Source organism: Oncorhynchus masou, chromosome 23, assembly GCF_036934945.1.
Source record: "Oncorhynchus masou masou isolate Uvic2021 chromosome 23, UVic_Omas_1.1, whole genome shotgun sequence".
NCBI lineage: Eukaryota > Metazoa > Chordata > Actinopteri > Salmoniformes > Salmonidae > Oncorhynchus > Oncorhynchus masou.
Window position 1 is genome coordinate 18,933,437 of NC_088234.1, and position 14,813 is coordinate 18,948,249.

The window sequence follows — 14,813 nt, forward strand, 5'->3', positions numbered from 1 at the left end:
ACTAGAGCATAAAAGCTGTCTTTTTAGAAACGTATTTACTAGAATGGACCATCCTTTACTTCCAGTTGGCAAAACCGCCCCACACGCTCTCCCACAACACTCCTGCCTTTGTTCACCCCTCCATCCCCCTCTCCATACTCACTTGCAGGCCCGTATGACCTCTGTGGCTGTGTTGTTTATGTTGATCTCCTCCAGCGGTGTCCCCTTCTCCTCCACCTCCGAGGCGATGAACGTCTCTCGGTCTCCACTCTCCACCTTGATCAGCCTGATCTTCAGCTCCTTGGGCGGCCCGTCCGACAGGGCCTTCAGCTTCATGAAGTCAGCAGCCGAACCCTGCAGTGTCGATCCAACCTCACTGCCCTGAGAAGAGGACATGACACCAGAACTTTTTTCACTTCTACTATGGGACGCCCATTCTGAGGGTTGGTCTCCGCTGGTGGAATCAGCCCGATTCCTCCTCTTCCGGTCTCGCTCCATGTCAGCGTGAACGTGGTCGCGGTCCTTCTCCCGGAACTCCTTGCTCTGGAGGTCCAGGTTCCCAAGGATCCGCAGGTGCTCCTTCTTCTCCTTGTGAACTTTGCCCTCCTTGTGCCGTTTGGAACTGGAATGGGAGGAGGACATCTCTCGTTTCTCTCTGTGCTTTTTCTTCCTCTCTTTCCTGTCCTGGTGTTTCTTGCTGCTGCCGTGTTTCCTCTTCTTCTCAGTCTCTCCGTCCTTCTCTCTGTCTCGTTCCCTCTCTCTCTCAGGCTTATGGTGCCTGTCCTCGTGTTTCAGCTCAGTCCTGGTCCTGTCTGAGGTGTTGTTGCTGGGGAGGGAATTGGAGTGCCGGGTCAGGGAGACCTCACAACTCCGTCCCAGCTCTGCTAGAGAAGACTCAGAGATGGTAGTGAGCTTCATCTCTTCTTTCGGCTCCATCTTGATGGATTGTGTGGAGGGATTCAAATGTGACTTTGAGGAATGGATCCTCTTCTCCGTGGTCTCCCTCCCATCTCTCCAGATATCAGGCGCCTCCATCTTGATATTGACCTGTCTCTTGGCCTCCCAGTTGGAGGGTGAGTGTGGGCGGGACTTTCGGGGCGGTGTAAAGCCCGGGTGATTGGTGGAATCGGAGGTGGGGGAGGTGCTATTCTGCTGCTGTTGGATGTCGGGACCCAGAGAGAGGGAGGAGGAGTACTTCAGTCCCCCCAGAGCGGAGGGGGGCGGGCGGCCAAATGGACCTCCTCTGTAGGTGTACTTCTGGTTCTCCAGGGTGGCCGGGGACTTGAAGGTGCTGCTCACCCCCGTCTGGTGGAGGTGGGGCCTCTGGGGCGGGGGAGGAGAACTGGACGGGGTCTCCGACTCCTCTTCCTCATCTTCGTCGTCGCACTCGCTCTTCGCGGGCTCCGGGAGACCGTAGAGTTTAGCCAGGTCGCTGTGGCTGTAGTTAGTCCCTGACTGGGGGTTGGGGTTGAGAGGGACGGCTGGCTTGTGGAGCTCCGGAGCGGGTTTCAGGGTGGGACAACCCTCCTCCTCTTCCTCGTTGAGGGAGGAGGTCCGACTGCAGGGGGAGGCCAGGGAGCCCTGTCGGCTCAGCACGGGGGGGCTGGCGTGGAGGTTCGCCCCAACAAAGTCGTCCTGCGGTTGCTGCTTGGGCGCCGGAATGAGGTCCGGGGCGCACAGGTAGCTCTTGTCCGGTGGCACGGTATCAGAGAAGGTGTTGTTTTCTCTAGCTCCGTTTCGGTCGTGGCTATAGAAAGATTCCTCCTCTTTCTTGATGGACTCATCCAGCATGGCCATGATGTTGGCCAGACCGTCCGGGAGTAACGTCGTGAGCTCCGATGGTTCCTCCTCAAACTGGGCGCTGTCCGAGTCTCCGCTGCTGCTGCTGCTGGCGCTGCTACCCAGGCTGCCTAGGCCTCCGCTGGGCATGTGCTTGTGGAGGAGACCCCCTGTGCTGGAGGTGCTGCTGGTGGTTCTGGAGGGGTTGGTAGCGGACGAAAGGCTGTCCCTGGGGAAAGCCTGGAAGAGTTTGGGGGGCTCTCGGAGGGTGATGCTGATGGAGCTGTGGAGGGGACCCGTAGGCCCCATCACTCCTCCTCTAGCCTGCTGACTAGCTTTCTCCTTGGGTTGGGGAGTGTCTTTGGGTGGACGGGGGGTGCCTCGCATGGTGGTGTTATTTACGGGGTGGTTGGGGTACGAGGTAACAGCAGAGGGGTTGTTAGGGTAGGAGGGCCCCAACGAGGACCGGGCGTTGTTCCCTGAGGTAACGTTACTACTGTGAGATGATGACTGGGGACTCCCACTCCATTTCTCCCTCTGCCTCTGCTTCTCCCTGGCATACTCCGTCTGGGGGGTGAGAGGGGGCGGCTGCGACCTCTCCAGGGGGGCGGGAGACGGTGGTGCCTGGCCTGGGGGACAAGGGGGTGCCCCGGCCCGGCTCAGCCAGGGGTAGGGGGGCGAGGATGAGGACTGGCTGGGGGGTGGTGCTAGGACAAAGGAGGAGGAGGTGGAGACAGTGGACAGGCGAGGAGGAGGTGGGGCAGAAGAAGTGCTGCCTGACAGGAGTCTCTCCAGACTCTCGATGGCGGACTCCTCTCTCCCCTTACTGCTCCTGCTCATCTCCTCCTTCCTCTCCATCCTCCTCTTCCTCTCCTCATCCTCTCTCGCCCACTCTCTCCTTTTCTTCCTCTCCTCTTCCTCCCTCTCTCTCTCCAAGTCCCTCCTCTTCCTTTCCTCCTGCTCTTTTTCCCATTCCTTATTTCTCTTCTCCTCTTCCGCCCTCTCCCACTCCCTCCTCTTCCTCTCCTCCTGCTCTCTCTCCCACTCCCTCCTCTTCCTCTCCTCCTGCTCTCTCTCCCAATCCCTCCTCTTCCTCTCCTCCTGCTCTCTCTCCCAGTCAATTCTCCTCTCCTCGGCCTGCATATGACCCTGCAGCTCAGCATCCAGTTTATCCAGGGCCTCCTCCATGGACTGGGGGGCTGGTGGCTGGGGTCGAGAGTTAAGATACCCCTGGGCTGAGGTGGTGGTAGCCTGGGGGGGCTGGGGTGTAGACTGGGCACAGAGTCTGGAGTAAGAGGGATTGGAGCCTGGCTGAGGGGCAGAGTTGACCGTGTGGGGTTGGGGGGCGGTCATGGTGCGGTCATGGGGCAAGCTAGTGACCACCGTCTGCGGGAGGGGGTTGGGGTGAGACCCTCTGCTGGTGATAACACTCTCCCCTGCCCTCTGGTGTCCTGAGGATGATGATGAAGAGGAAGGAGTGCGATCAGGCTCAGGCCATCCGTAGTAACCCTTCCCCTGGACAGACTGGTGGTGGTGGCTAGGCTGCTGCTGGGGCCTGGATGGTCCCCGCTGGGGGTGAGGGTGGCTGGCAGTGCCCATGCGGGCTCCCTGATACCCTGGGTGTAGCATGGGGTGGATGGGCCCCCTCTCTGGGTCCCTCTCCAGCTGAGATGGAACTGAGGTCTGGTGGAGCATTCCCATCGTCTCCCTTCCTCTCCTGCTGCTGCTGCTGGGGGTGTTGTTAGCTGAACACACAGCAGGGGGCGCTGTGGTCACAGTGGAGAGTGCAGGTCCAGTCATACTACTACTGTAGCGGTTGTTATGTGACTGTGAGCAGGGTGGATGGGGAGTGAAGGTGGGGGTGATGACTGGCGTCCTGGTAGGAGGTATGGGGGAGGCCAGAGGGGGGCTGACGTGGGAGCGGGGGTGCTGATGATGCTGGAGGGGTGCAGGACCCCGGGTCTCCCGGCCTGGTTCTGATGCTGCCCCTGAGATAACGGCCCTGCCCTGTAGAGACCTGACTCCTGTAGGGAGAGACACATGCTAGGTTAGTACACTGAAGATACTGCGCAATACAAACAGACACAGGCCGCTTCCCAAATGGCACCCTATTCCCTACACAGTGCACTACTTTTGATAGGGCCCATTTGGGACGCCAACCTGATTCACTACAATGCAAACAAAATGGATATGCTTTAAATTTCCTGTACTCCCTCTTAGCAAAAGTCCATTAACTAAGTCCATTAACTAAGCCCATTAACTAAGCCCATTAACTAAGCCCATTAACTAAGCCCAATCAATTCCAAACAGAACCCTCCACTAAATGACAATGAGTAGGTAAAATGGGAGTTGTTCACTGACTCTTCAGGTCTACGTGAAGTGCCCAGTGAGCCCGCCGGGCGTCGATTCGGGATTTTGAAAATAATCGTGTGAAAAGGCAGAGATCACGCGTTAACAAATGGAGGCTGGGTGCAACATTAGCTCTGCTGGGAAACCAGGACTCACCAGGGGGTGGTTGCTTTGTGGCCTGCCCTGGCCCTGGGGCCTCCACGCCTCATGGTGTGGGGTGGTGGGGTTGTGCTGCGGAGGTACTGCGGTGCTGCAGGCAGGGGCAGGGGGGCGGGGGGGCGTGTGCCCCAGCCCCGCATGGGGCTGGAAGTGAGGGTGGGGGTTGTAAGGCACGCCGGTGTGGTTTGCTGGTGAGGGTTGGGGGGGCTCCCTACTGTCCCTGTCTCCTCTACTGTCCCCCCTTGCTAGAGCTTGGTGGTGAGGAGGATGAGAGGGGGGATGGTTGTTGATTCCTCGGCCCCCAGTGGTAGGGCCTCTCTGGGGGGTAGGAGGACCTCCCCGGGGCTCCATCCCCATGAGAGGCGGGGCTGGAGCTGGTTGTTTGGGGTACTGGGGGTGGTTATTGTGGGGGGGTTGATTGAGGGCCTGAGGTGGGAACTGGGGCTTGTGGGGTGGGGGGGGGGCTCCGCGCCCCTGGGGGTAGTCTCCCGGGGAGGAGATGCGGGTTGGGGAGATTGGCGAAGGGGCGGAGGGAGGGGGAGGTTTGTAGGTGTAGCCGCCCAGACCAGACTTGGCTGAGTCCTGTTACCAGAGAGAAAGAGAGCGACACGATCAGAACTTGTGGGCTAGGAGACCATAGACAAACTATTTGACCACCTAACCTGCATCTCATAAACTGACATGTTACTTTATGTCAAACACAACAAACCAAGTTCCACCAACAACAAATACTATGATAAGCACACCTGATAAGCACACCTGATAAGCACACCTGATAAGCACACCTGATAAGCACACCTGATAAGCACACCTGATAAGCACACCTGATAAGCACACCTGATAAGCACACCTGATAAGCACACCTGATAAGCACACCTGATAAGCACACCTGATAAGAACACCTGATAAGAACACCTGATAAGCACACCTGATAAGCACACCTGATAAGAACACCTGATAAGCACACCTGATAAGCACACCTGATAAGAACACCTGATAAGAACACCTGATAAGAACACCTGATAAGTACAGTGAATTCTCTTGACGATGTGGTAGTGTTCTTACAGGTCTGATCTGGAACTCTGGAGGCCCGTTCCTGCGTTCGGGCTGGGTCCAGGGGGCGTTCCCCTTGTGTATGGGGTTCCAGAAGGCAGGTTTGGATGGGGGAGGGGGAAGGTGGGCCGGGGGCTGCTGCTGTCCTCCTGGGCCAGAGAACCTCTGGATGCCGGGGTGAGGAATCTGGAGAGGAGTAGAGTAACAATGTAAATATTACAGCAGGTCCCATCAAAACAACATGGTCAAATTACAACAACAAACTAAGTTTAGATATCAAAAGGTCACAAATAATTATATGCAATCACCTGATGCTGCATATGAGAGAGTATAGACTTGGATTTCTTTATCCTGTATGTGTAAAGTAAAAGTAACTGCGTGAGTAAAGTGTTGATTGCAGTGGTTTCAGTCATCCATGTACCTGCTCAGAACTCCTCTTCCTCTTCCTCTTGCTAGGAGTGGGGCAGTCCTCATTGGGGCGAGAGGAGGGGTGAAGGGAGGGGGGCGGGGTGTGCTGGATGACCGAGTGCTCCCCGAGAGGGGGGGCCGGCCTCTTCAGCTGCCCCCCCAGCATTTTCCCTGGGTAACCCCTCTGCTGCTGCTGTACCTGAGACCACATATCATCACCCAGTGATGCTGGACCCCTGGGAACATGGTGCTCCTGAGGACCCTCATACTGACAGATAGGAGAGTGAGAGAGAGGAAAGAGTGAGGAGAGTGAGGAAAAGTCAGCATTACATCTCCTAACAAGACATCCGCCTTTAATCGTCACTCACTGATAGGCCACTCGTTTATCTACACTCGTCCTGTCGGATGATATCACTGGCCCCTTCTCTCACCTTCAGTAGCTGATTGGGTCTGGGAGGCAGGTGGGTCGGAGGCCTAGTGCTGTATCCACCGCTGTGCAGGCGGGGGGCGTGGTCGCTGGTTAGGGGTACAAGTGAATGAGGAGGGGGGTGGGAGTCATACAGCTGACCCAACTGCTCCCACACCCGGTGGGGGGGAGGAAGGGGGCGTTGCTGGTCCCCTCTCTGGAGGCTAGGTAACATGGCCTGGGACAGCTCCAGCTTTTCCCCACCACGAACCTGCATGGGCCTTTTGGGAACAGAGAGAGAGACAGAGGGATAGAGAGTCAGATTACAGTGACTACAGCCTGGAGTTATGAATGTAGTGACAAGGAAAGACAAGGTAGAGACTACAGCTAGCCCAATGGAACATATGCCGGACTCACCCATTATTGAAGAATTTACTGGGATGGTTCAGTCCGCCCATGTGACTTGGCGCTAGATGGGGGAGGAGCTGGTGTTGATTGACACTTGGCGAAAACCTGGTCGAGAGAACAAGAATAAGAGTCAGACCAGGACTAAATACTGTGAGACATGTTAACCTGAGAGAAATATACACCTTAACCTAAAATAACGATTAACACTGAACGTGGGGTCTTAGCTTCAAACTCTCTCACTTGAGGTCTAAGTCAGTTAGTGTAGGTGTAATTAATTGACCAGTAGGTGTGTGTGTGTGAGGCTTGTTGGTTGCCGTGGAAACCTAACATACCTGGCAGGTTGCGCCCAGGTGGCGCGGTTGCCCACGGGAGTCCATGGTACCCGGCTGAGTCCGTCCAGAGGGAAGGAGTCCCGTGTGCCACGCCCGCCAAACTGCTCTACTGCGTGATGCATCCAGCCTGGAGGAGGAAGAGGGCTGGACTCAATATATGGAACACACACACACACTGCAGAGATGCACACTCAGCATGTACACAACGTGTGCCCTCTGCGGAGGAATTTTCTTAACACACAATTACTCACATACACTCCCCTCTTTTTCTCACACATGCACAGTCAACAAACTATAATCCTAAAGCATTTGTGGATTGCCCAAAAATGCAAGTGCACACTGTCTACTCACCACAGTAGCTGTGTCTGTGAAGCCCTCCACTGCAGCACAGAGAAGGCCACACACCAACGACCAAGGGAAGACTATACACCTGTCTTCAACTCCAATACTATACCGACTGTTAGGCTAGAGAGGGAGAGGGAACAAGATGAGAGAAATACAGAGGTATAGGAGAGAACAAGAAGGGAGAGAAGGGGAGAGAGGTGTAAGTCAATAATTGCCAGTAGGTTTTCCATTATATAGCTCAGCTCTAGAGCAGAACTCACTGCAGACAGAGAGGAGGGGTTGAGACTGAGGAGACAGGACAGAGGAAGGAAGAAGAGGTAGAAAGTCTAGATATGGAACAGTTGGAGAGGAGAGAGCTTACAAACGTCTCAGTGACTCAAATACAGTGTGTTGAGTTGGAGGGAGGCCGCAGACATTGTACAGCTCTAACTGTTTATCTGCAGAAATGTGTCAACTTCACAATAGTTTAACAACTATTACACAACAGACAGTAGGTCTAGGTATTACAGTCTAACCAGATTGTCTGTGTGTCGGTATAATTAGCTAGTACACTCTGGTAGTGCTGCACTGTGTCCCAGCCCCTAGGGGGCCATGGTAGCTCTGCTGTAGCTGACTGGAGGATTATTACCCGAGCACAGATGGTTCTGGGGGAGTTGGTGGACCTATGACAGGGGAGCCCTGAGGTTACTGTAATCCCTACAGGGGGACCCACACAGACGAACCAAGGGTATAGGGTGTGTGGCTGTAAAGTGTGTGTGCAGAGAGAGAGAGCGAGAGAGCGAGAGAGCGAGAGAGCGAGAGAGCGAGAGAGCGAGAGAGCGAGAGAGCGAGAGAGATAGATAGATAGATAGGTGTGTGTTGGATCTACTAGGTTTAAATCCCATTATTAGAACAGGGGTGATGGAGAGGGACAGGGGGAAGACACAACAGAGGGTCTGAACAGGAAGGAAGGATAGAATACCAAGAAGAGATGGGTGGAAAATAAAAGTGCTCTTCAAGGAAGGAAGGAGGGACGGGCTGTGCTGCCTAAATCTCACGCCCACACACCTTCCCACACATGGCAGAGAGGCAAACAAAGAAAGTTGGAGAACACAGAAAATAGCCTGGTACATATATAAACACACACTCACACGGTGACACACACGGTGACACACACGGTGACACACACGGTGACACACATGCAAAAAGTCACATCACCCAGAAAAAGTGATGCTGACACACAGGATCACAACCACTAAGAAACAGAGAAGACTCAGCTAGAAAAGGCCCATGTTGTCCAACACAGAGTTACAGAAGACAGAAGGAGATTCCTGTTAAAATTGGAGACGAGCACACACCCGTGACAGACACACACCGGTGACAGACACACAGTGTGACGATGAGCCAGCAGAAAGCTCCACTCTAGTCAGCGTAGGTTCCTAAATTAGCTCTGCTAGCGTGTGTGGGGCCTCCCTCCCCCTCATCCCTCCCTTCCGCCGCCTCGCTATTAAAAGGCTCGGGGGAAGATATTTCAGGCGCTCCGTTTTTAGCTTCCAGGGAGACGGAAATAAAGACAACACCGAGCCACGCTGACACTCCCCCTCTACTCATCTGCGTGTATGCGTGTGTGAGTGGGATAACGACACCCTAGACAGACATACACACTAATGCCATGTAAAGAGAGACCAGGAGATCACACACAGCTCAGACTGGTTTACACATTCCCACAGACACATAGAAAGACACACACACACACACACACAGCTCATTCTAAAAGACTTTTGACATTTTGTTGCATTACATTCTTATTCTAATATGGATTAAATTGTTTTGTTTTTCCCCCTCAATCTACACACACTAATCCATAATGACAAAGCAAAAATGTTTTGTTTTTTTAAAGTTTGCAAATGTATAAAAAAACTGAAATATCACATTTACATAAGTACTCAGACTCTTTACTCAGTACTTTGTTGAAGCACTTTTGGCAGCGATCAAAGCCTCAAGTATTTTTGGGTATGACGTTACAAGCTTGGCACACCTGTATTTGGGGAGTTTCTTCTATTTTTCTCTGCAGATCCTCTCAAGCTCTGTCTGGTTGGACGGGGAGCGTTGCTGCACAGTTATTTTCAGGTCTCTACAGACATCTTCGATCGGGTTCAAGTCCGGGCTCTGGCTGGGCCACTCAAGGACATTCAAAGACTTGTCCCGAAGCCACTCCTGCGTTGTCTTGGCTGTATGCTTAGGGTCGTTGTCTTGTTGTAAGGTGAACCTTGCTTTGGAGCAGGTTTTCATCAACGATCTCTCTATACTTTTCTCCGTTCATCTTTCCCTCAATCTCACAGTTCCTGCCGCTGAAAAACATCATAGGGATGGTAACAGGTTTCCTCCAGATGTGACACTTGGCATTCAGGCCAAAGAGTTCAATCTTGGTTTCATCAGACCATAGAATCTTGTTTCTCATGGCCAGAGTCCTTTAGGTGCCTTTTGATAAACTCCAAGCAGGCTGTCATGTGCCTTTTACTGATGCGTGGCTTCCGTCTTGCACCTCTACCATAAAGGCCTGACTGGTGGAGTGCTGCAGAGATGGTTGCCCTTCTGGAAGGTTCTCCCATCTCCACCGAGGAACTCTGGAGCTCTGTCAGAATGACCATCGGGTTTTTGGTCAACTCCCTGACCAAAACCCTTTTCCCCAGATTACTTTGTTTGGCCGGGCGGCCAGCTCTAGGAAGAGTTTTGGGGGTTCCAAACTTCTTCCATTTAAGAATGATGGAGGCCACGGTGTTCTTGGGGACCTTCAATGCTGCAGAAATGATTTGGTACCTTTACTCAGATCTGTGCCTCACAGTCTCACAGCTCTATGGACAATTCTTTTGACAGGTGGACTCCAATCAAGTTGGAGAAACATCTCAAGGATCATCAATGTAAACAGGATGCACCTGAGCCCAATTTTGAGTCTCATAAAGGGTCTGAATACTTATGTAAATAAGGTATGTTTTTAACTTTTAATACATTTGCAAAATATTATAAAAACCTGATTTCGTATTGTCATCATGGGGTATAGTGTGTAGATTGATGAGGAAAACATTTAATTTAATCAATTTTAGAATAAGTCTAACGTCACAAAATGTGGAAAAAGTCAAGGGGTCGGAATACTTTCCGAATGTACTGTATACACAAGCAACACACACACACACACACACACACACACACACACACACACAGTTACCTTTCAGAATAGCACCTAATTCAAGATCCTCTGTCTCGTCAAGTCTCAGCTTCTACAGCCAATCATCTCTGGGATCTCTTCAGCCCTGGACCAATCAGAAGAAAGAGTCAGATTTAATATCAAACCGTCATAAAACAGATCGCAACAACATCTGTACACACACAATCCCAATTAGCCAATAGCTGTCTGTATCAGACAATAGGGCTGTTCCATGTCATGTCAGATTCTTCTGAAATCCTTTGTTGTTAGAAACAGATGAGATAAGCGTTCCCGGAAACTTACTTTAGTTGAAATACAATTTGCTCTGAGAAATGAAGCGAATTGATTTGACCCAAATTGGCCATTGTAATGTATACGATTCAATTAATATTCAATAATTATAGTACCTAATATGCGATATGGATCAAACTTTTTTCTAACACTAAGCTCCACAGTTTTATGCATATTAGGTATTAACATGGTACATATATCATACCGTAAAAAAAAAATCACAACAGCTGTGATGAAAACACAGCTGTTGTGTTTCAGTACAATTTGATAAATATCCGACAGATCACGTGTGCGTTCGACGCGGTGGGATCTTTTTGTCAGTGAAAGTATTACGCGAGAAATGGTGGAAGAAACGCCTTTATGTGCAAATATTGATATAACAACCATCATATGGAAGTAAACTTGGAGTCACGTGATGACATGTTGTGTGGTCCTCCCACTACGACTCGGGAAACCATGCAGTTTATTAGGCTACAGATGAAATAAGTTATGATGAACTTCACAGGGTGGTGAAAGTGCAAGGTGATGAGCTTGATGCTCCTTTCCAATAAATATAGTTTCCTATTCTGGTCTGAAATGGATGTTAGGTACTTTATTTATTGATTATTATATGAATAAATTAAAATAGCCAACTTGGGTGCAATCAATTGTCTTAATTTCTCAGAAATCTAATTATAAAAATAAAGAAATAATGTTTCCGGAATGCTTATCGTATCGGTTTCTACATACAGAAACTATTTCAGAACAATCTGAGATGGTGGGTGTTGAAATCCTCTTTCTGGTGCTTTATGAGGTGGAATGACCCAATAGCTCATATTATTACATCAGACAGCGTCGGTAGACTTCTCCAGAACGACAACGGATCTGAGAAACCAGACCAGTCCAACACTGCATTTATCAGTCAGAGTCAGGAGACAGACAGGGACTTTTGATATTAGTATGACTGTCTAACCTCCTCTCTCTATCTCGCTCTCTCCCACGGTTACTAAGAACGTGGAGACATCACCCCTCCGCTCTTCTCCCCTGCTTCGACTCCCTAGTCGACACGGCGGGTGTGTGGAAACCCAGGGAGGGCAGGAGGGGAAAGGGTGAATCAGCAGGGGACCAACAACACAAAGCGAGACACAGACACACACAATGGTGAGAATAACTGTGTTAGAGGCACAAGGGCTGTTGCTACATAAACAACAGTAGCCTCTCACAGGAAGAGGTCGGCACGTTAAGTCAACTATCACACGTGAAACTGTAGCGCAGCAACACGAGGGAGGGAGAGAACAGGGGGAAGAGGAGAGTAGAGGCACAGAGAGACCGATGAGGGCAAGAGAGAAAAGGAGAGAGGAAAGCGAAAGTAACAAACGTGCAGCATGGGGAACTGAACACTGGGGATGGGTGAGAAACAAACTTCGGATAATATTAGGAAGCTAAGACAAGCTTTCTCAGGTTATATAGAGAGACAGACAACTGATTATATATGTCAGTACGCTGTGTCTGACGATACGCTGCATCCGGGGTGTCACAGCACAGGGAACCCCCCCCCCCCCCCCGCCCCGGTGAGTGAGTCAGCGCCACGCCCAGCGGTCGGTGGAAAAGGGCTTACCCCAAACTTAACACTTCACCCCCTTCCCCCTCCCACTGGGACGCCACTTACGGTCAGGTGACCGGGGGTGTTGCTAGTGACAGCGTGACGTCTCAGGGAATTTCTCAGGTGCCGTCATCGGTGGTTAGTGAACCGGTGTTATGGTGAAACATGTAGATCGGCAGGTCGGGGGTTTATGGCTAACACAGGAATCGCCAGACCACCTTACCATGAAAAAATTACAGTGGGGCTTATTAGTCACTTTTAGATGCTGCGTTCTCTTGTGGTGTTGCCGATTTCCCCAATTGGGTAAGGGGAATTCCTACTAACTACAATGAAGTTACCACACAGACCGCAGAATCTCACCAGCAGAATTAACATTGCAACTAAGAATGTTGTGCAACATAACGGTAGCCCCTGTATGTCACCTGGGTAACAGTGAAACTCTCATGACGACAGACGTTAAAGACCTGTTCCAGTCAACACCGTCACCAAGGTTACGGCATCACATACCTGGCTACCACTCTGGTAGAGAGAAGCTAGGGCCATGCCATCATCATCATGCTAACCGTTGCTAACCATAACATTACTCAAGACTCACATCTCTAATATACACAGAGTAAACAAAACATTATGAGCATCTGCTCTTTCCCTCATAGACTTCACCTGGATTCACCTGGTCAGTCTATGATCACTCATTGATGTCACTTGTTAAATCCACTTCAAAATCAGTATAGATGAAGCGGAGGAGACAGGTTAAAGAAGGTTTTTTAAGCCTTGAGACATGGCTTGTGTATGTGTGCCATTCAGAGGGTGAATGGGCAAGACAAAAGATATCAGAGCCTTCGAACGGGGTATAGTAGTAGGTGCCAGGCGCACCGGTTTATGTCAAGAACTGCAACGTTGCTGGGTTTTTCACTCTCAACAGTTTCCTGTGTGTATCAAGAATGGTCCACCACCTAAAGGACATCCAGCCAACTTGACAACTGTGGGAAACATTGGAGTCAACACATTGTTGACTGATGAATTGAGGCTGTTCTGGAGGGTGAAAGGAAGGAGGAGGAGGGTGAAAGACTCTTAATGTTTGGTACATTCGGTGTACTCAGCTTTGAATAGTAGTGTACTACTATGGCTGAACCTGTAAAACAACACATTTCACTGCACATATTCGGTGTATATGGAAATAAAACTTTTTTTGTAAAAAAGAAAAATAGAAGTATACTATGATAAGCCACTAGAAGTCAACTACCACTGTTACAAAGCTAAATACAAACATTCGGTCAGCCACCAAATCACCCTCACCCCCCGTCTGACTCCAGTAATGAGACAGAACTCCCCTGCCAGCCTCATAGTGGTTTGGTCCAGAGCCAGACAAGCGACATAGAAGGGCTCAGTTAAACATAGATAACAGATTACGAACACACACAGAGACAGCGAGTGAGAGACACAGAGAGAGCGCAGGAGAGAGATAAAGGATGACGTAAAGATGACGACCTACAGACACTAGTTCCGGACAGGCCGAGAGATAAGTGATCGATTTGATAAGAAAGCGAGAGAGAGAGAGAGAAGGTTCCGGCGTGTCTGGCGAGTTCGAGAGATGAGGGAGGAGAAAGGCCTGTGGGTTTCTCTGCACACTGGTCCATTACATACCTGGCCTCAAAAAAGGGATTGAGTTTAAGGAAACACACACACCGCCTGCCTGCGTCCGTTCCGTTGCCAGGCTCCCACAGCGTGTGTTTGTTTGTGTGTGTGTGTGTGTGTGTGTGATGCAGGCTAGTTCGTCACCAACGCAGCCAAGCATTTCCCACATACACTACCGCCTACATAAACCGGGAGAGCACCGATATGGTCAAACACACACAGAACATCCTACAGCTGCTATTTATGGTTAGTAGAGAACAGAGGTAACTCTTCCTCCACACTAACTATAGTACTGCTGCTCTGTCTCTTTAGGTCTAGCTGTTTGGCCTTCTAAAACAGACAACCTCTCACCTTTTTACTGTCACATCCCAAGAATAAGGGTAGACAACGCAGGTTGAGAGAACCGGCACGAGAGAGAGGGCTGAAATATGTTCCTATCCCCCATTCTGTTGGAGAACGTGGATTTTCATCCTGGCTGGAGTGAAGCTGAACATGTGTGGTTTCTGAAAAGTCGGTCCAAGTCGCAGAGTACACTCAGGAGGAAAGCCATGCCCAACACCCCTCTCTCCCTCTCTGGATCCTCTAACATGACTTTTACTGACAGCCGTGGTGAAATGGTCTGATATTTACATTCTCGTACATGTACAAGGCTGAAAGTCTAGTGTGGTATTTTGGCAGCCTGCTGGTTTACGCAGGTTGAGGAGATGGAAACAGCAAGAGCTGTTTTATCTAACTGCCATCGCACCTGTGCTTGTAACAACTGTCAGTGTGTGTGTGTGTGTGTGTGTGTGTGTGTGTGTGGATGCCTTGAGGAGGGCAGAGGGCATCAGTAGTAGTTTCCTGCGGAACAGAACCGGTGTGTGCGCGTGCGGACAAAATAAGAAGGTGTAAATATGTGACTGA

The 14,813-nt window shown here is 50.8% G+C and overlaps 1 protein-coding gene across 1 annotated transcript in view; it reads right to left on the reverse strand.

Annotated features, from left to right (window-relative positions):
• The window catches only part of LOC135510514 (lysine-specific demethylase 6B-like), a 28,780-nt gene that overhangs the window by 8,503 nt on the left and 5,464 nt on the right, over positions 1–14,813 (reverse strand). The window contains 10 exon segments of the mRNA XM_064931513.1: positions 143–3,561; positions 3,564–3,782; positions 4,264–4,848; positions 5,332–5,505; positions 5,741–5,995; positions 6,159–6,414; positions 6,551–6,646; positions 6,874–7,000; positions 7,225–7,338; positions 10,424–10,508. Coding sequence (XP_064787585.1) covers positions 143–3,561; positions 3,564–3,782; positions 4,264–4,848; positions 5,332–5,505; positions 5,741–5,995; positions 6,159–6,414; positions 6,551–6,646; positions 6,874–6,995 — 5,126 coding nt within the window. The 5' untranslated portion in view covers positions 6,996–7,000; positions 7,225–7,338; positions 10,424–10,508.